At 28.7% G+C, this 23,598-nt stretch overlaps 1 protein-coding gene across 2 annotated transcripts in view; it reads right to left on the reverse strand.

Annotated features, from left to right (window-relative positions):
• Positions 1–719: 719 nt before the first annotated feature.
• Positions 720–23,598, reverse strand: part of LOC101235103 (uncharacterized) — a 50,369-nt gene continuing 27,490 nt past the window's right edge. Inside the window, exons 3-4 of one of the 2 annotated variants that reach the window (XM_065803351.1) lie at positions 1,726–1,852; positions 720–926 (exon numbers count right to left, since the gene is read on the reverse strand). In XM_065803351.1, coding sequence (XP_065659423.1) covers positions 888–926; positions 1,726–1,852 — 166 coding nt within the window. In that variant the 3' untranslated portion in view covers positions 720–887. Of the gene's footprint in view, positions 927–1,638; positions 1,853–23,598 lie in introns of those variants that run through there. The other variant, XM_065803350.1, reaches the window with a different exon arrangement.

A 23,598-nucleotide genomic window follows, 5' to 3' on the forward strand; every position in this document is an offset into this window, starting at 1 on the left:
AAATTACTGTAAAAAGCAAGCTTCATATATTTGCAAAAAAAGAGTTTTTCTCAATTACTAGGTTTCTTATTTTTAACAAAGTAATTGCTAGGTCCCTTACTTTTAACAAAGTAATGGGCACGAATCTTAACAACTTTATCACTTTAAATACATATTTGTGAATATCTTCTTTTTTCTATCCATCTTTATTTAAAAATAAAATAAATTCCACTGACCATATTTTTAGCACACAAAAAAGGGGTAAAATATGACATGTGAACAAAACCAAGTTTTTGTAAAATTGAGTAACGATCCTTATTTAATGGTTTGTCGAAACCGTTTTGGTTTAAGTTTCTTAACCACTAGAATTTTTTCCTTTTTCCCATTCACATTTAAAAATTTTTGAATGAGCAGACGAGAAAATAAATTGAACTTACTTTATGTCTTGATGATATAACAATCAAGTTTAAGGATCAAAGAAAAAAGTTAAATGTCTTAATGTAAAATCCTTATTATATTTGAAAATATTACTTAAAATTGAAGTATTGATTTTAACATACTTGTGGATGAAAGAATTTCTTAAACTCCCCTTACACAATTTTCTGTCAAATCAAATATGCACACACAGATTGGTTTGTATATAAAATCTCTAAAAATGTTTAGATTGCACTTATATGAATAACTATGGAGTTAAGATTGCTCTGTTTTTAATTTTCTGCTTGGTCTATAATAAAAATAAGGAAAGAAATGTCCAAACCCTGCTGAAATTACCATACGCATTTGTTATAGAAATGATATTATAGTACTTTATTACAAGTTTGCTTTCTAAATTGATCAACCAATTATTAAGTTTGAATGAAATAAAGAACTTTGCCATTTACTAAAATTTGACTACATAACCTTGCTTCCTATTGGAGTTGAATTAACATGCGTTGATTGCAGACATTCTAAACAAAAGAAACTTTCCAAATTTAAAATAATGGTTAAAAAAAAAAAAAAAAAAAAAAGATTAAGAATTTTTCTTTTTTTTACAAAAGATGTGTGAAAAATTAAAAACAGTAAAAAGAATCTTACGTTTATACAAAATTTTGTGGATTAAAACTTTCGATTTTTTAAAATTCAATTAAGTTAAAAAATCAATGTTGAACAATCAAGTTTAAACAATCAAAGTTGAATAATCAAGGTTGAAATATCAAGATTGAAATATCAAGATTGAAATATCAAGTTTGAAATATCAAGGTTGAACAATCAAGGTTGAATTATCAAGGTTAAACAAATGTTTTCATTTAAAAAAAAGTATTTATAAAAGTTATTAAAAATATTTATTTTAATAAAAGTCATTAAAATGTTCATACGCCATTGGATTTTGAAACAAACTGATATCAACTAATGCACTAAAATTCTATACAATATCCATAAAATTATCTAACTTACAAAAGTTTATAAAAAGTTTATACTTTTTTGAATTAAATAACTTGAATTAAAGTCTACAAAATGAAAACTTTTTTAACACAAACATTAAATAAAATCAAGGTTAAGAATGTGTAAACAAATTCGAATGCCATAATAAAGTTTTATTTAGACACGTTTTCCGATAAAAATAAAACAAACTGCAAATGAAAATACAATTCTCAGTGTGCTATTTTTAGTGCTACCACGCATTATTTTTTATTTTCAAATATAATCAGAAAACACAGAGTCTTGGAAAATTTCACACGAACAAGAATGTCCCAAAGATATACTTACATCCTTTGAATTATAGACTACCGTTATCGACAACAAGTTAGTAGCACACCTTCCTTTACTTGAAAAACAAGCGTCGTAGTGGTCGGGATCTTGACAGGTGATGTGAAAAAGTTGTCGTGGAGTGCAACTAAAAGTTAATTTTTAACACAATTTTTAAATGATGTAAAATTTTGAAAGAGTAGTTCAAGTAAGTAATCAGACTTAAAAAAGCTTATTAAGAAATAAATTATTTAAATACAGTTATACATCGCTAAGAATAAAAAATAAAATGCTGCTTAAACATAATTATTTTTTTAATGTTTTACTTACGTACACCAATTTGAACAACTAATTAAAAAAAATTAGTTTAACTCAGGAACCAATGACTTGTACGACTGGTCAGAGTATGTTTGATTTAAATGATATGAGTTGTTGAAAAAATTTTATAATAAGAAAGGTTTATCTTTCTAATTCTCTCTAATTCTATAAGATCTGGTTTGTTTATCGAGGATTAATTCTTAAAGTTATTCTGTCTAATGTTATTTTGCCTAAACAGACAGTGTAGATGTTGTCAAGAAAAGGTCTTTAAATACATAACCATTTCAGTTCTGCTCCTCATATTTTTAGAGCTATGTTAGGATGTTTAAAAATTTCAAAATTATTTAGTTCTTTTTTAGAACTTGTTGCGAGAACTATACTAGATAAAATAGTGTTTCAGTTGTTTATTGTGACAATTATTTTTGAAGCTATTTTATTTTACATTTTTTTTCGTTATGTGAAATTTAAAGAAAGATTTATTTGTTAAAAGAGCTGTTAACAATTATACTGATTGGTCTAAATATAATTTTTGATGATAGTTTTAAGACTTTTGTGGCAATGGATTAAAGTCAAAGCTTTCTTAGTATTCATTGCTAAGACAATCGAGTTCTCCAGTTGATACCGATGTAACAAACAATCACTAAGTTTACCTGTAGAAGGTTCAAATTTTTTTTGAAAATTTAAATGTTTATAAAAATTTATATTTTTCATATTCAAGTAATCATTAGAACAGCTGTTACTTTATGATTGGTAATTAAATTAATAAGAATTTAATTACTAATTAAGTTTAACTGAGAATTTTTTATTCAAGTGGAGTTAAGTTGTTAAGAACTTAATTTTTTGAATTTTTTGAAATGCAGTTGTTAATATTTAATATTTAGTTTTTTTTTTCTGATTTTATCTATGGTATTTCGCAGTAGTTTTATTTTTTAATATAGATAACAAATAAGCAAAAAACGTTTTGTTTTAAGTTGAATATGAGTAAAGATTCCTTTAAAAGTTTAAAAAATTTCTTTGGAAGTTTAATGATTTCTTTTTACTATTTGGGATTTTACAACCTTTAATGCATTGTGATTGCTTTTTTTTTGAATGAGCTTTTAGTGGGGTATGTTTTTTTAAAATAGTTGTGAAGTTTTGTATGAGTAATTTTACTGATTGATTGGGATTATCATACATATAACATTAGCTAAATACAAACTCCATATAGACTCAATTTTAGATAATGTTTGTATGCTGTTGCAAGTACATAGTGCATCTATATTTTTGCTTAAAGAGCTGTAGCGACATTTTTTATCAAGGCAAACAATAAATGTAATACTTTCAACTGAAATGTATCGAATAGCTTTATTTGAGAAAGTAAACCAGAAGCTTTTTTGGCAAACTCATTTGGTCCTGCTTCAAATACTATCTCTTCTATTGTATCAAAGATTGCAGTGTAGTTCTCGTGGACAGATTTATTGACAAAGTATGCACTGCTCAACGTGAATGACATATGGACATTAGTTGCTGTATTGAATAATTTTCTACAACACTAGTTTATATTTTAAAATTATATCAAAAGAAACAATGTCGACGAAAGTAATACAAAGTTATATTTCGAGGAACTTAAAGGATTTCTAATAAACTTAAAAGATGTGGTAGGTGGTAATACTATGAAAATATAGATAAGCTTCATGAAAAAATAGTATAAAATATTGTTCAACAAATATAGCAACCTTTACCTCAATCACACACCAATCACAATTCAATCATCAAAATCAATCACAATTATCACTAAAATAATTGTTCCTTAAATAGTTTATTTCTAACAATTAATATTGAGTAGAAATACATTATGCATGCAAGATTTGTATATTTTTTAAAGTTTGCTACATTAAAAAGAAGTATATTAATTTATATTATTGCAGAAATTTTTCTTTTCGTTGTCATTTAAAAAATCTTATCTTGTAGTCATTTATTAATGTTAAAGTTTATATTTTGAGGCTTGTTGATTTGTAAAATTAAAATGACTACTTTCTTAAAAGTTATTTTTAACAAACTGTTACTTAAGGTTTGAGTAAAAGCAATTTAGTACTTGATTAAGCTAATTTTGAAGTCTACAATTTATTTCCACAATATCCGCCTTAAGTTAATTATTATTATCATCAGTTTTTTGTTTTTTTTGTATGCGCCTTCCAGACATGTTATAAAGTTAGACGCGATCTGTTAACAATGGTTTCTTAAATCGAATGGTTTCTTAAAAATCAAGAAATGCTCTGTAATTTTTTTAAATGGTGTAATTTTCTCATAATAAATTACCATCCATTAGGTTGAGCTTACTTGGTCTATATTAAAACTAAAAGAACGTTGGTAGCATTTTAATTTTAAAGTTTTACAGAGCTTGGTGACAGTGCAACCTGGTCCACATGTCCACACTTTTGCCATAAAAGCAATCTTCATATTTTAAAGAAGTTGCAAAAGTGCTTTCTAAAGCAAAGTATGTTAGGGAACTGAGGTTGCAACCCTAAAAAAAATTCAGTGGTATTACTCTTCGATTAAAATTTAACAAATGGTTTAAAAATTAGATTTTTTTATTTTTTGAAATAATTTTGAAGGATATTGAAATACTGTTGTTAATTAACTGTAGATGTATGAAATAAAATTTCAATCGGATTGGGATACTGGTTAAGGATTTATGGCAGTTTTAGTCTATATTTTGTTAGTTTTTTGCTAGTTAGATCTCAAAACGTTACCGATTACTGCGATATTCGATCACTATTTTCAAAATAAAGGTTACCTGAGCGTTCTACTAAGTAACATCAATAATTTTTATTAATATTTTTTTATTGCTACATATAGCCTTTTCTCTCTATAGAGAAAAATATTGATTTGCTATTTGAATCGTGGTTTGAATTGGCTTATGCATAGCGTACATATCTCCAGGGGCGCCCAAAGCATTTTTTGGTCTTTGAGATAGCTAACTTCCTGACATGGAGCAAACTCCAAACATTAATATGTTTATACTTATGTCAAATAAGGATGCTTTGCAATAAATTGCGATGATCGGAGCTTGAGAACAAAAAAGCCCCAAAATTTTGGCCCCCCTGCCCCAAGCGTGAGAGCAACAAGTTGATGAAAATTTTTTTGTACTATTTTCAACTAGACTTATATTTATCGATAAATTTTAAATTTCATAGTAAAATATTTTAGTTTTCAAAAATTTTGACAATATAAAACTTGCAACCCCATCAAAAACTTTATATTGTCATAATTTTTGAACACTAAAATATTTTACTATGAAATTTAAAATTTATTGATGAATATAAGTCTAGTTGAAAATAGTATAAAAAAATTTTCATCAACTTGTTGCTCTCACGTTTGGGGCAGGGGGGCCAAAGTTTTGGGGCTTTTATGTTCCCAAGCTCTAATCATCACAATTTTTTGCAAAGCATCCTTATTTGACATAGGTAAAACATATTAATGTTTGGAGTTTGCTCCATGTTTGGAAGTTTGCTATCTCAAAGACCAAACAATGCTCTGGGCGCCCCTGCATATCTCCACATTTCCTAAAGTATGCCAAAATGCAAAAGCCAAAATGCAAAAAAAAAAGGTGCTAAAATAGTGAAAAACCTGGAAAAAGGGCTAGTTGGTAAAACAAAACTAAAAACGTTTCTGTTAAAAAAACTATTGTTTGCCCTTGAAACCTTCTTAAATACATTGACTTTCAAAATGAAGTGAAAAAATAACTATATAAACACTATTTTTTACATTATATTACCTTCAAATAGCCTCTGATTAAATTGTAAGATATGATCTTTGCTTATAGGGCCCCAAGGGGAATCCTTTGCAACTGATGATATCTTTGATGTGGTAGAAGACGGTGTGAATTTTGGGTGTTATGATTGCCCCGTTATCATTAAATAACATCTTTTGAAATTTTTAATTATTTCTAAAAAATCCGGCTGAAGGATAAATCTAAAGCAAGCCTTTACAACTAACTTAAAACTTTTAAATGCGTTAATTATGCAAAGAATGTTGGGAACCGAGTTTATATCATCAAGTTGTTGGAGAACATCCACATTTTTATGAAGGTTCCTGCATTCATTTCCTTTGAACTGGCTCCCGTGATATGAGTTCAGTTGAGTGTGGAGGGCAGCTGGACACTTAACAACTTCTACCTGAGCAATTTTAAGCATTATGAAAAAATGATTGACAACTCCGATAAGGAGATGCAATTCAATTGATGGAATTATTTCCAAAATCAGAACGTTGTAGGCCCACTGATTATTGGTTTTGAATGACATTGCCAAACAACTTTGAACAAGCAACAACCCTGCCAAATTGCTTAAAAGATTCAAAGCTAGGTTTGATTGAAATTTTTTTTAAACAATTTTTAATAAGATATATTGGGGACCTCAAAAATATTTGAATTAAATTTAAAAAAAAAATATACTCAATATATATATATATATATATATATATATATATATATATATATATATATATATATATATATATATATATATATATATATATATATATATATATATATATATATATAAGAGTGTCCCAAAAATATTTTTTTCGGAAAATGTTAGGTCTAACCCTCCTGAAAGTTTTGTTATGGTCACATGATATCACCTGAAAAATTTTATAAAATTTGGATAATGTTTAGAGGTCTAGCAAGGTCCTTGAAATTATTAACTGTTGGCGCAAATAGAGTGCAATGCGTTAATTTTTTCAACTTATCTTGGTGTGTTTAGTATCATTAAAAAGATCTCAATGTGTAGATTCTACACATATAATGTTTTACTGCATCAGGTGGTAGGGTTCAACACAGTGATTTAGACAAAATCATAAAAAGATGTGTAATAACTAATACTCAGTTGCAGAACTTTTTCTGCATATTTACAATCTTACTTGCTTTTTGAATAATATAAATGCCTACATATCTACAAGATTATCACACTTGCAATGTTGTCATTTCTGTGTTTTTCAACCACTTGCAGCAGATACTGTTTTTGTTCCTCATTCTTGGTAACTGATTCAATGAATGTCTGGATAAGCGTTACTCCGCGCTCTGCATAATCATTGACACGCACTAACTTCTTTACAACTGGTTTTGCAATCTTGAATTATGCAATATTCGACCAGCTTTCTACATCCATTACAAGGAAACTGTCGTTAATACCAACAGTTTGTATGAAGCTGTGAGACATTGATAGTTCTGATCAGCTGCTTGGCAATGATGTGAGTAAACGCTTGCCACGTACTGTTTTCATTTTCAGAACATGATGTGCTTTCTCGAGTGGAGACAGACGCTTCGAAAAGACAACAAGTGTTACTTCCTCCTGACCTAGATACCAGAAATGACGCTTCATCATCTTCAGTCCAATTGTCTGCAAAGCCACATCATCATATTCATTCAGTCATTGTATAATAATTGATTGGCACATCAATAGCAATTCTGCTGGTGAACCATGATTGGAGATATACAAAGGCAATGAATCTATTAAATCGCTGGATACCCTGGAGTTCTTGTGCCGTTAGCTTGAGAATATCTTCATTGTTGTCAAACAGAAGTTCCATCTTAAGAGAGTAGTTGACCTTCAGGGTTTCAGATGGCCATCCAGCGTGCTCGGTGCACTTCCCCAGGCTTCCATATTGTGCTGTTGGTCTGCATACCAAGCATTGCACCAGCAAGGCAAAGAAGCTCAAAATAGTCATGTCTTGAATGACTTTCAAGATTTAACTATCTTTCAATAAAATTCTTTAGGTCATCATGATCATTAATCAAAGGAGCTTGGCAATCTATTGGAATGTGATGAATGACAGACCACTTATCAAGAAACCTCTTGAAGATGAGTATATCAGGCCCGGTTGATGGTATAAAACACATGTCAAATGAAACTGAGAGTAGAACTTCATGCATTTGGTGTCTACATGCTAATTATAGCAGATTATGTCCAACAGCAACCTCCAACGGTGTGCAAGCTCCTTTGTGTTTGCCTGTATTTGACACAGTCATATCACATACCAATAATAAGATTTTCATATTTCCATGACACCAACAGTTCATAAACTGCGTCTGCTGCAGTCTGACTAGAGCCAGAGACCAGTTTTGGCACTCCTAAGAGCTTGATACTGCTATCAACAAGGGACAAGATCAAAATAGGCAAGCGGTACACCTGATTAGTACCATCACCAGTTAAATCAGACATCAACTTCAATCAACATCGACATCAATGTACTACTGACTTGCAAGGAATGAAGTCATTCTTAAATTTTTGAGCAGCCTCACAGAGAAAATATTGACGCTTCCGATGAACTGTGCTGTTTGACAAAACTGCAGATGATGTTAAAAATCCTACTTCATTCACCATGGAAGCTAGAATCATGGTTGATGATTGAATGCTGAGGTTCGTCCTATCAAGAACTGCAGCCACCTTTGGTGAAAGAACATCTTGATGTTTTATTTTCTTAGCAGTACCGCTCCTGCTTGGCGTTGTAGCTACAAAGTTGTCACTGTCATCTTCCGACAAGCTGTTTTCAGTGTCTAACAATGCTGCACAATCCATCGTCTGACTTAATGTGGCTGCTGGTGCCGCTGATACAACTTGCTTGGCAAACTGTTCCTTTTGCAGAGCGCTTTTCTCGACTCAAGAACTTTTTTGTCAACTGGTCCAATACAACCAGTTCTAGATTCTTGTTGAAATTTCAAAAACATTCTATCTTCCTCATTACTGATTAGCTGAGTTGCATTCGCATGGCTGATATCATACAGGTTATCACGGTTTTCATTGTACTGTTTTTGATTCTGTTTATCTTTCTCATTACTTCTGACCCAAGAGCTCATCAAACGTTGTTGCTCACAATACAGATTTTTGATTTTCTGAATGATGTGTTGCTTCTGGCAAACGGGTAGCCGCAACTTATGTACTTGGCGTGCACTGTCTGCAACAGGCAACTTCTTTACACAGTGAAAAAAAATTAAATTCTGCATAACATCTCATCCATCTGTAAGATGTGGCCCTGTGTCTCAGAAGATGCTCTATTAACAAAATACTGTCTTTGCTTCGTGTCGCTCTAGTCTTTGGCATCTTTACATAAATTACATAAATTGATTTTTAACTGGTTCAATTTTAAAGACACTCCACATATATATTTAAATATATATTTTTTCTGAATGTTATAGATAACGTGACTAGTCAGGTGAGTGTCTGTAAAATGGTCTCTACGGTAAAGTCCTTTTGATAAAAAGCTCAAGAAAATATATCGGTAAAGAAAGTTTTTAGTCCAAAGAGTGTTTGGATAATCAAGCTGAAACCTGAACTGTAACAAAAGTTTTTAAAAAATTGAACAGACAAGATAACAAAAAGTCCTGCAGTATAACCAAGATTATTTAGGATCAAAACAAAACAATAAGAATAAAAAAGAACTCAAAAACATTTTCTAAAGTCCGCTAAAATTTGTGATAAACCTCCTGAAAAAACTGGAAACCTCAAAACTTAAAAAATCTGATGATTTTTCAAAATGCAATGGCACCTTCAATGACACTCGTTAAATGGGTATTTAAAGCATTCAAAGTATTAATGCCAAACACACAGAGTTACAATAGGACTTCTGATGCCAGACCAAATGATTTACTACAAATCTTAGAACAAACAAAGAACACATTTCATAAGCTTTTATTTAAGGAGCCGCATTTGAAACCATTACACACACATATCTTTAAACAAATTGGTTTAAAGAGTTTAAAGGGTCTATTGTTTCCAGCTTGGTTACCTTATTACGTTCTCGTATCGTACGCATCCACGATACTTAATTGAGTATGAGCTAAACTTTAATCCATATTTTGGAACAACGAATTTGTTTCTCGAGAATCTTGTAGTGAATTTATGACAGATTTCACTAAAAAAGGATTCAAATCTTTTTGGAGACAATACTAACTTAGTTCTATATATAAAGACTAAAATTTGATATAAATTGATCATATCTCATAAGTGAGACTCTTCTACAGCTTGTGGCCTGGATAACATACCTGTCTTTTTTTTTAATTATTATTATCAATTCATTTTGCCGTGTTTTAAAAATTCCAAAAAAAGATATTACATTAATGGGAAATCCTGGCCAGAGCAAGAAGAAGACAAGTTGTCTTATCATCAAGCCCCGTTTCATTAGTGCTCTAAAACGTGTTTAAAGTTTACACACGTAATAAATGATAAATAACACAGTATAAATACATACAATTTCAGCAATAAAATAATTTTTTGCTAACAATATTCAGCGAAATAATTTAAAAAATAAAAAAGTGCAAACAAGAAAAAATCATGAAAGTTATCAATCCACAAAAAATCATTTTGTATAAAAATGCATAACATATAAACAAGAGTTATGTTTTATTAAAAATAATGCAATAAAAATAAGAATTTGGGCTGATTAATAAATATCAATAAAAACGTTATATCGTTTTTTACTAATGGTTTGTAAACCATTAGTAACAAAAGAAAATGCAAAAGTTTAACTGATTATTTTAAGTGATTTAAATCAAACGTTTTTAAATTGTCAAAAAAGATATTAAGAAAAGATATTTGAAATCTAATATATCAAAGTCCATGTTTTGCAAATGCCATTTTAAATTCACCTTAAAATTTTTTAAAGTGCAATTTAAAACGAAGTTTTGTTTTTCATTAAAAATTGTATAAAAATTTTTCCAAACAAAAGGTCCCCGATATTGAATTTGGTGTGAACTTAATTTAAGATGTATTATTGGAACGACAAAGATATTCTTTGAAAATTTGGTTGGATGTTTATGAGAGATTTCATTAAAATAGGATTGAAATGTTACTGGAGATAACCCACGTTTTGCTTTAAACATAAATAGTAAAACTTGATGAGTATTAAGCTTATAAATATTTAAAGCTCCAAGCTGACGTAAGAGAGGTTGACATTGTGCATTTCTGGTTGCCCCAAATATTATCCTGCAAGCATGTTTTTCTTTGTTATATATATTCTTTATTGTAGTGTGATTAGTGCTACCCCAGATATCTGTGTGTAAATGAAAAATAAAGATTTTTTTAAGACTCATTATTAAGAAAAGGTTTTGTTCGATATAAAATGGAAAGATTTTTTGAGATTTTACCTTCAATATATTTAATATGAAATTTCCATGACAATTTTTCATCTAAAAGCACTTCCAGAAAGTTTGTAGTCAATAACCTTTTAATTATTATGTTATTGATTAATTTATGAGATAATTTATGAGGAATATTCACGGCTTTACTAGGCTTATGGAATAGGTTAAATTTTGTTTTCTCTGCATTTAATGAAAGACGGTTACTTATAAACCACTCATTGATCTCATCTAATTCTTCATTTACTATTCTAAAAAAACATCAATATCTTTGTGAGAATAAAATAAATTAGTGTCATCTGCAAATAAAATAGTATTGAATATTTTTGATGCTAAATATAAGTCATTCACATAAAGTAAAAATAATAAAGGTCCTAAAATAGAAGCTTGGGTTTAGATAAATCAATAAAAACCCTATTATATAGCAATTACTATTAAACCCATTTGATATATGCTTCACCACTTCAATTATTGCATAGTCAGTGGAATTGTTTTTTTTTAAACTGTATTGATTAAAGTATAAAATCTTATTTTCAGTTAAATATTTATAAATATTTAGTCTGTTATACATAATGCGTTCAATTAGTTCCAAAAAGCAGGGCAAGACTGAAATTTGTCTGTAGTTTGAAACATTAGTCTTATCACCAGATTTGAAAATTGGTGTTATTTTTGCAATTTTTAATTTATCTGGAATATGACCTGATTTAGGTGAGAGATTAAAAATATGAAATAACGAGGGTTCGATAATATCAAAAACAGATTTTATTACATTAATATTAATTTGATCTATGCCTGCACTTTTATTTTTTTTCAGACTATTAATAGCATTATGCAGTTCACGTTTGTTTAAAATCGGTTCGTCCATAATTATATCAGTCTTAGTAAGATATGAATCAAATTTTTTTTGTCTAAATGGAATTTTTGCTGCTAAGTTTGGACCAATATCAAGGAAAAAACTGTTTAATTTCTCTATAATAATTTCTTTATGATAAACTAGTTTTCCATCAATAATAAGTTTTTGGGGTAAGTTGTTTTTTGCATTTTTTTTCTTCCCATATAAATTTCTAATAACGCTTTTCGAGCGCTCCCTTTGTTGTTTTTTTCTTGTAATTTATGATAATTAACTTTTGATCGTTTTTTAGTTTTTTCAAATAAGTTTTTATAATTTTTGTAATTAATTTTGTTTTTATAAGTTTTATTTTTTAAATATTTATCATACAATTTCTGTTTTCTTTTTGATGATTTTAGAAGGCCTTTGGTCATCCACGGGGATATAAATGACTTTGAATCTATTACTTTTGCTTTTAAAGGAAATGCCTTTTCATACATTTTTCATAAGTGGTTTAGAAATAAATTATAAGCATTAATAACATTGTGGGATTGCTGTATAAGATTCCAATCGCCGAGGCGCAGTGGTTAGAGTGCTTGTTTCATAAGCAGGAGATTCGGGTTCAAAACGAGTTTTGGACATATTTTTGCGTCATGGTAAGGAAGGAGGCGTGAACTTCCTGGTTAAATGCACTTTAATGGTCTTAAATGCACACCTAACGCATTTGATGAACTGATGCATAGTTTGTTAACTCAAAATTAGAATTTTTTTCATCTCTTTTAAGCCAAGTTTCAGTGAAACAAATTATTTTACAATCATGATTAAGTTCCTCCAATAAACATTTAAAATTCTCAAAGTTTATATTCATTCTTCAAATATTAATATGCAAAACTGAAAATCTAATCTTATTCTCACAGAGATATTGAGTAGATTCAGATATTGAACAGTACTCACTTTTGAATATGTTTTTAATATAATTGTCAGAGTTATTATTACTAAAGATGATATTTTCAGCGTTAATATTATAAGAGAGATTGTTCTCCATATCTAAAGGTTAAAAAAATAAAGTATTATAAATAAGATAAAAAAAGATGAAAAAAAGTACCGTTATAAACTAAATGGAATATAAAATATTTACGTTGCTTTTGGTGACCATTCGCGAAGGATCAACTGGTCGTATGAAATGTAAGCAAACTTCCCAGCTTCTAGTGCTTTTTTTATGCCCACTCGTAATTCTTTTCTTATAAGTGTTGTCTCCGCGCAATATTCCTCAAATATATATATATTTTCCTCTTTTAATTTCCAAGAGTTTTTTAGAACTTTTCTTTATCTTTATAATTTTTATTTATTTATTATTATTTATTATTTTTTTCAGTTTCACAACAATAGATCTGACTATTTTATTGTCTCTTGTACCAGTTCTATGAGCCCTTTCTATTTTTATTTAAGTTAACCCAAGAGTTTCTTCAAATAATTTTAATACTTTTGATTCACTTTCACTCTAACTTTTATTCTTGCTTTCTTTCAACCCATCGATTCTCAGATTGTTTCTTCTAAACCTACCTTCAATTTCTCTGAGCTTACTTTTCACTTTTAATATCTCACTGTTGTCTTTTAGCTATGAACTTATCTCCTTTGTTTTAGATTTTACAAGTTCAAATTTTTTGGTAGCAATATCATCATGGGTTTGTATAAATTTCTTAATTTTTCAATAAATCATTCTCCAAAATGATAACTTTTTTATTTGTTTGTTCTAAATCGCTTTCAAATTTATTTATTTTAATTAGGTTATTTGTTTTTTCTTTTTCGTACTTGTCAAGTCTCTCAGAGAACATTTTCAAGTTTGCTGCTGTTAACGATGCAAAGCTTTTTTCTTGTTTTTTTTTAAAGTTTTCTGGTTTCATCTAAATTTACATTACTTTGTTTGTCGAGTATATCCGCAACAAATTTCTTAATGCTTTTAAAATCCATATTATTATAATAAAATCTTATTAAAATTAAAATATTTAAAATATTAAAATAATTTTTTGAAGTTCCAAAATAAACTCACGCTAGAAACACACACCCATTCGCTTTAGATGTTGAGCATGTTATGAATGCAGAAGTGTTCTCCGGAGTAGTCATCTTTACTTTCAAAAATTATGTCACAAGTGCTTATCAGAGTCTTGTTTTCAGCCTGCTGGAAAGGGGCATCTGTTATCCCTATTTTCAAAAATTCTGGAAAATGATCTAATTTGTTTAACTACTATTCCATTAATCTTATTCCTATCATATGCAAGGTTTTTGAATCTTTAACAATTAATTAACAAACACTTAATCTCTCATCTTGAATCTAATAACTTACTTTCTGATTACCAATATGGATTTTGATCTTCTCGTTCTACAGCTGATTTTCTAACAGTAATAACCGATACTTTTTATTGTGCATTAGATAAAGGTTAAGGCAATTGATAGAGGTTAAGGCAATTGACATTTCGACAGCTTTTGATAAAGTTTGGCATGCTTGTCTTCTCCATAAGCTTTCTTCTTACAGTGTGTCTGGTAACATCTTAAAGATTATTGAATCCTTCTTTTCCAATCGTAGTATAAAAGTTTTCCTCAATGAACAGCACTCTTTTTATTCTGTAACTTCAGGGGTTCCTCAAGGTTCAATCCTTGGCCCTATACTATTTTTAATTTACATTAACAATCTTCCAGATTTTCTAATATCTAAGTTGGCATTGTTCGCTGATGATACTACCATTTATTCTTATCATGATAAGAAGCCAACACTCTCTGATTGCTTGGAGGGGGTATTTAAGCTTAAAAAGGATCTCACATCTGCTACAGCATGGGGCTTACAGTGGCTGGTGAACTATAATTCAGATAAAACTCAAACTTTTTCAGCCAATTATTATTGCAATAACTTAGATCTTCCTATATTCATAAGCCCTAATGTACTCAAAGAGTCATCTACTTTTCATCTTCTAGGATTAACTCTTACTTCCGACCTTTCTTGGAAACCATATATCAAATCCGTTGCAAAATTAGCATTTGCTAAGGTTGCATCTCTTTATCAAGCTCGACACTTTCTTACTCCAGATTTTGTACTCTATCTCAATATATCTCAAATCCCGCCTTGTCTGGAATACTGTTGCCATATCTGGGGTGGATCTTCTAATGATGCTCTTTCTCTTTTAGACAAGGTGCAAAAATGAATTGTAAACATAGTTGAACCTGCTCTTGCAACCAACCTGAAACCATTATCACATCGTCATAATATTGCTACTCTTTCTCTTTTCTACAAATACTATAATGGGCACTGCTCTAAAGAGCTAGCATCTATTGTGCCAACTACTAAAATTCATTCTCGTGTTACTTGTCATTCAGTTAGGTGTAATCCTTTTTCTGTGACTGTTTTTAAGTGCTCCAAAAACTCTTATTTGTCTAGGTTTTTGTTCCTCGAACATCAGTTCTTTGGAATTCGCTTCCTTCATCTTGCTTTCCTGATTCATATAACTTTCAATCCTTTAAGTCGTCTGTCAATCGTTATCTTGCTCTACAATTTTCATCTTTTCTCTTCCAGTAACTTCCAACTCTACCTAGTGGTTGCTTGCAGCCTTGTTGGAAGCAAAGATGTTAAATATATATATATATATATATATATATATATATATATATATATATATATATATATATATATATATATATATATATAAATTGAATGCTTCAAGTAAACACATTAGAGGTTCGCAAGGTTCTTCTTTATTAGCACCAAATGCAATTTGACATGTATGTTTTTGTTTACTGTAAAGCTTTTTTGGTTTTATATGATTAGTACTTACTCAAGCAATGTTACAGTATATTAAGTAACTATGAATAAAAACAAAGTATAAACCTTTTAGTGATTTAAAATTAAGAACTGGTTTAGCTCTACATAACCTTCCAATAGTTATTAAAAATTTTTTGTCCAGACTGTTTATATAAAAATTTCATCTTAAATTTTTATTCAAATCCACGCCTAAAAAGTTTACTGAAGATTTCTTTTTGATAATAATTTAGTTTATAATAAGATTTAGAAATTTCAATGAGATTTTATTAATTTGATTTGATTTATGGAACATTATAAATTTAGATTTGTCAGTATTTAGAAAAAGTTTTTTTGTTAAAAAGTACTAACTTTTTCTAATTACTAAACCAACTTTTTTGAGCAACGTTAAAACAGTTAACTTCTTTGAAGTTGCTCAATAAATTGGTTTTGTCAGAAAAATTCAAAAAGAGCAAACAGGCGAATGTTGTGATGGATAGCTTATATTTAAGGATTTTAAAGCTTTTTACTGATCAATTCTTTTCCATTCATTTTGCTATATTTTATGCAAGTAAAATGCCTGATGTAAACAAAGTTTACCAAATGTCAGATATAAATATCAAGTGTTTACAAAAAAATGCAAAAATGGCTTAATTGTTATGCATCAACTGCATTTTTTGATAATGTTTTTTTTTATGACTTTGATTTAAAATTGCACTCTTGTAAGATCAACTATAATATCATAATAAACATAATAATAACTTATGCTTTCAATACTTAAACTTATAAACACTTATAAAACATGTAGGAAATTATTCAAAAAAAATCTAAAATAGTGAAACAATTTAAACATAATTTTAAAAAATTTTATAAAAAATTTGCCAATAGTTGTTACTTTCAGAGCCTAGGCCAAGAACTAACAATTATTGGGAATTATTGGGAATTATTGGGTTTTTAGAGATTTGTTTTAAAAATGGTGCCCAAAAACCTAATTCTATTTCTGATCATTTAGATAGTTTTTTAGTAGAGTTCAATGTTCTTGCAAATGATGGTTTAATTTATGAATATATTGAGTACGAAATCAATCTTGCTGTTATTATATGTGATGCCGCTAGAGCATTTGTAAAGTGTATTAAGGGGCATAATGATTAAAACAGATGTGAGTGTTGTGTTCAGAAAGGAGAGTGGTGTGGCAAGACTTCCACATATTTCATCAATTTTAAGTACTGATTCAGATTTTTGTCATCAAAAGCATTCTGAACATCTTAGTTGTGTGTGAAATTGAATTAAATGGTTGTTTATTAGTGTGTTTAATTGAACTCAATTTTGACATGGTGACGAAGTTCCCTTCAGACTTTATGCGTTTTGTATGCTTAGGTGTAATGCAAAGACTCATTAACTTATGGTTAAATGGTCCAAATATTATAAATTGTCTCAGATCACAGTCAACACTTTATAAGACCAATTGTTCCAGATACGTTTTTACATTTCAAGAGGATTTTCCAGAAAACCAAGGTCTTAATTAGATATTAAAAAATGGAAAGGAACTGAACTTAGACTTTTTCTAATATACAATGAACCAGTTGTTAAAAAGGGTTGATTGACCCAAGAATCTATTTAAACATTTTAGATCTTTCAGTCTCAGTTCTAATTTTATTATGTCTTCTTTTGTTGAAAAAACATGTTGAATATGACGGATAGGTTATGTTAGAAGAATTTGCAGCTTTTAAGTCGTTATATATATATATATATATATATATATATATATATATATATATATATATATATATATATATATATATATATATATATATATATATATATATATATATATATATATATATATATATATATATATATATATATATATATATATATATTAGGGTGGTGCTAAAAACAACTTATTTTAAAAATGTCAGCTGACAACCCCTAAATGTGTTTTATATAATAAAATAATACTGGATTTAAAAAATTTTTGAATAAAAAATATTTTTACGGGTGCCACAAGGCCCTTATACATCAAACAGGTTCCTAATATTATAAAAAAAAAAGTTTTTCAAAAGTATATCATGTTGGGGCTCAAATGAAGCAAAATTATGTAAAAATTTCAAAAATAATCATTGTTTTATAAAAAGCAGAGATAAAAAAATTATAAATCAAAAAATGTCATTTTCTATTTACTAAAATCTAAAATAAAAATATATTTATAAAATGATTCATATTTTTGAAATTTTTATATATTTTTGCATTATTTGAGACCCAACATGACATACTTTTGAAAAACTTTTTTTTTTATAATATTAGGAACCTGTTTGATGTATAAGGGCCTTGTGGCACCCGTAAAAATATTTTTTATTCAAAAATTTTTTGACGTAATAAAATCCAGTATTATTTTATTATATAAAACACATTTAGGGGTTGTCAGCTGACATTTTTAAAATAAGTTGTTTTAGCACCACCCTAATATACATATATATATATATATATATATATATATATATATATATATATATATATATATATATATATATATATATAATATATATATATATATATATATATAAATTTTAATGATACTTCTCTATTTATTTTTAATAAAAAATGAAGCAATTGTTAATACAAAGATTTAGACAAAAATCCAAAAACTTCCAAACCTTTGTATTAACAATTGCGAAATAAAAAGAGAAGTATCATTAAAATTTCTAAGAGTACTCCTTGACGAAAATGTAACCTGGAGAGATCATATAAAATATATTGAAGGTAAAATATCATGGAGCATTGGCCTACTTTATAGGGAAAAACCTTTTTTATATTCAAGTTGTTTAAAACTCTTATGTTTTTCTTTTATTCATTCCTATTTTAATTACGCTAATATTGTATGGTGTAGTACCAATAAAAATAAATCAAAAAATCTCTTTAATATGCAAAAACATGCAATCAGATTTATATAATTATTCAAAACTAATCAGAAATAAATACTTGACTAGATATTCAAGTAACACCTATATACAACCCAAAAGATATTTTGCGGCAACTCAGTTTTCAATTTCAATTAGAGGACCAAAGGCATGGAATAAAATACTTACAACTGAACTTAAAACTCTTTGATGTTAAATGAGTTTAAGGCCAAACTTAGACAGTTATTGCTAAAAAATGATCTACAAAAACTATTTCTAAAAATGCAAAATATCCTTATTATTGATCTATCAATTAAATTAAAAGTATATTAATTTTAGAAACGCTTAAGTTAAATGCACTGGATAACTTTTCAAATTTATTTATGTTTTTGTTGTTCAATAAAGAGTTTGGAGAGTTTGGAGGCCACAAGTTTGGAGTGATGTGATCATAAAAATGGTCCGCCAACCATTCATGAGTGTTTTAAGCCTTGTGTGCTGGGCCAGAGTCTTGTTGAAAAATGTGGGGCCTTCCATCTCTTACTCTATCAATCCAACACTTAACAACAGTACCCAAGACTTCATTGTAAGGAGCAGAAGTGACTCTTAGTCCTTACGGAAAGAGGTGGCATCTAATGTCCTTCGTTGCTAACAACCCTCAAAACCATAACAGTTGCAGGAAATTTTGTGTTTATGACTGTTGGAACTTTGCACAGCCATCCGTCATTTCTTCTGTTTACTTTTTGATCTTAATCAAAGTTTTTCTCATCTTAAAAAAACTAAAGCATGCCTTGCTCAGCAGGATGTTTCAATTTGTTTAACAGCCTCTTGGACCTTATCAAACGATTCACTTTGGTGGTTTCGGACATAAACTGACCTCTCCTCATCACATAAGACTTGTAGCGAAGATTTTCATGAATAATCCTTCGAGCTGTGGCTTCTGAAACACCCAGGTCTTTTGCGATGGACCTCATTGACTTTTGAGGGCTCTTGTCAACGATAATCTGAATTTGATGAATAAACTCAGGTGTTCTAGTCGTGTCTGACCTTTGCTGATGACATTATGAGATGTTCTCAAAGAGCTTTTTGACGCAAGCTTTCAAAAAGAACAGATGCTTTTGTGCGCAAAAATATTAAAAATTCTTCTAAAATAAATCAAAGTTTTCGAATAGAAAAAGTGAATAAATAAAGTCAAATTATTTTAAAGATAATATAGGAACATTTATAAAACCTACGAATCCACTAACTAAAAAGATCTTATCAATATTAAGTTTGGTGGTAACACTCCAAGAAATAAAAAAAATTATGAAAAAAATGCTGGATGATTTTAAAAAAGAAACTGAAGTTATATTAAAAAACCAAGAAAAAACTGTAACTGCTTATTGTTAGTGCAAACACAAAAATACTCAACAAAAGATTGGATATATTTGAGACAAATATCATTGCAAATGCAAATAAAATTAAAAAAATTGAAAAAGAGCTTGAAGAGATAAAAGAAAGTTCAAACTTCAACGAACACGTTTTTGTGAAGTTCCATCATTCTGTTTGAAATTCTATAACTCTCAAACGGGGATTTTGAGGGGTATATAACCTTAACATTTTTGAAACCGGAGTATTCACCGTTCATTTGGTACCAAAATAATTGATACTTTTTGATACTATAAAGAATGTGGGTGTTGTAAAGCCAAAAATATGGTAATAACTCCAAAATCCGTATCTCTAAATATTTCTTAAAATGTTTTATACGTGGAGAAATAAAGATCTGATCAGTTGCAATCAATTGTTAAGAATCACATTTGTAACTATTAAATATGTGTTGTGGGAAAAGCTTCTACTTTTTTGCGCAAATTTTTTGCAAGAAATATCAGAAATTTTCTTTTTTTTTTTAAATTAATAAATATCAATTTCGATAACCTACAATGTCAATACCGTGAGAAATATTTTCAAAGTTGGTTTAGCTACAAATTTCTATAATCCCAAGTTAATAAAAAATCATATCTAAACTGAAAATTAAAAAATAGTGATTTTTGATTTGACTACTTAATATTACTTTAATTTATTTGTGTAAGTAAGTATAAGTAGAAAATCACTTAACAAAAACTTTTTTTATTTTACACTGTTTCATCAATAAAAACTCATCAGAAATGTATATATATATTTATATATATATATATATATATATATATATATATATATATATATATATATATATATATATATATATATATATATATATATATATGTATGTATGTATATATGTATATATATGCATATATATAGCTTAAGCAGCATTGCAGTAAATACCTACTCAGGTAATATAAGATACCTTTAACACTGGTATATTGTTATTAATTGAAAAAATTTCTGAAAAAAATCTTACCTTTTTCTGATCACTTGCCAAGAGTTTAAGATAAACAAGTTCATTGCTTAGACAGTCATTTAACGCATCTTGTAATGAGTAATCGTATACCTTACAACACCCAAATTGGAATAGATACCCATTACAGCTTTAATAGGTCTGATCTAGATACTCCATTGGTATATCACCTGTTTTGAAATGCAATAGTACTACATATATAGACTATTAACATGGACTTAAAAAAACAACCATAAAACAATATTTTAAAGAGAATTTATTATTAGTTATACACAATTATATATTTATATTTATTTGGTGTGCTCTTAAATGCTAATTAGTTGATTGGTGTGCCATTAAATTCTACGTACCTTTAAAATCTTCAATCAGGCAACTTTTTTTTGTATCTGTTACCACTATAAATATACATGAAGCATATTTACATACTTGATTTTAGCTCTTTAAAATAAAAAAGAAGAAAAATATTGTAATCTTATTGAGAGGCATTAATGTGACTAGATGACTAGAGAGAGGTAGGGTTGAAGTAGAGGTTTCTTTTAATCTTCAATTTGCTGCATGCCACAAACCCATTGATACATCCTGCTGGCCCCTGATTGTGACAAGTCTTTTTTATCACATTCTATCACAGAATAATATATACCTTCACTGTTTTCAATACTACTGTAATTTTCTGTAACAACATTCTCTAAAACATTATCTAGAAATTAAATTAATAACTTTATTTTACATTTTCTAAGATAAACTAATATGTTAAAAAATCATCAGTGTTTCCTACACTGCATAAATCAATATATATTAGACAATTATCAATATATATTATATTAAAATTATCAATAATCACGGAAAAAAAACACATACTGAAACTTTTTAGTCCCTGTGTAATAAGTATTTGTGTGAATAAGTCTCTGTGTAATAAGATATACAAATAATTCTCGAACCAGGAGGTAATCCACTGTAAAGAGTGGTAGCTCTCCTACATCAAACAATGGACTGCCAATTTTTGGCAGAAGAAAATTGGCCAGCCTTTGGACAAGGAAACCATTCAGCAACCTCCAAAAGAGTGGTGTGGCAAAATTTCACAGTTTCTGTTATCACTTTCTGATAGAATAAATAATATAGAGAAGAACGAAAAACAAAAATATGAGCGCTTGCAACTTTTAGAGTCAGAATAAGTAGTTAATGTAGAATTAATAAATCAATTGAAATTTGACATTGCGCAAACTAGTTCTTTAGTCAAACAATCAAGCACAAATGATTGGATTCAAGTTCAAAAATCAGGATAACAAGTTAAGAAACCAAACGACCAACTTATAATAGCAAATTCTACTACAAATGAATTAAATGAACGTAAAAAGAGAGCTAAAAATATTATTATTTATGGAGTGCCAGAATCTGATAAAGTTTCTTTAGACGATAAAGAAGTTGAAATTAAAGCGAAAGTGTTGGAAATATTTACAGAAATTGAAGTTCAAGACATAAATTTTGAAAATGTGAGGCGATTAAGAAGTAAAATTTCCAACAAGCCAGGTCCGTTGTTGGTTAACTTGGCTGATTCCAATCTACGAAACAAAATACTAATTTCATCCAAAAAATTTAACAAAAGTTTATTTCGTTCTGTTCTGAGTATGAAATCCTGTTGACGTTCAGCATCTGTTTAATCTCCAGATTTAACAGATGCTGAACGTCAACAGGATTTCATACTCAGAACAGAACGAAATAAACTTAATAATGCCCTTAAGGAGACGGACCCCTTTCGGTATGGTATCCGTGGAAATCAGATCCAAAAATTTAAAAGAAACCAATTAAATTTAGGCAGTAAGGCTAATCGTCTGTTATCTATGAGTAATATTGAAAAAATAAATTGCATGTACCTAAATGCCACATCTCTTGACAACAAATTTGATGAGTCTAAACTAGTAGTTGCAACTTACAATCCTACAATTATTAGCATTACTTCTCTCTGCAATTTGGATGGTTATTGTTTATATAAAAAAGACAGATGTGATGGTCATCGAGGTGGAGGTGTATGTATTTATATTGATTCCAAAATAATTTCATATCAACTTAATGACAATGCATTTACATTGAGTCAAATAGAGCATGTCTGGGCTGTTGTCCAGTTTGGCCATGATAAATATCTCTTTGGATGTATTTATAGGCCTTATGATTTCATGGATATGACCGATATTGAAAATGTATTTAAAACTGCAAGAGAATATGTTGACCTAAAAGGTTTTAAAGATCTAATTATAGTTGGAGATTTTAATTTTCCTGAGATAAGTTGGTCCAATGGATCTATAAACTCTATTAAAAGACCATCAGGAATTGAGCATGATTTTTATCGAATAATAAATGACAATTACTTATATCAGCATGTAAATTTACCAACATTTCAAACAACAAATAAATCTGCCGTAAACATTTTAGATTTAATATTCACCACTCAGTCAGCAAATATAAGTTCCATCGATAGAAAATTTGTTTTAGGAAACATAACCAGAGGTCATTTGATACTATGTTTTGATTTTATTTTTAATAATAAAACAAAGACTGTAAATACAGAGGAAAATAAATTTG

The sequence above is a fragment of the Hydra vulgaris genome, chromosome 08 (assembly GCF_038396675.1).
Source record: "Hydra vulgaris chromosome 08, alternate assembly HydraT2T_AEP".
Taxonomy (NCBI): Eukaryota; Metazoa; Cnidaria; class Hydrozoa; order Anthoathecata; family Hydridae; genus Hydra; species Hydra vulgaris.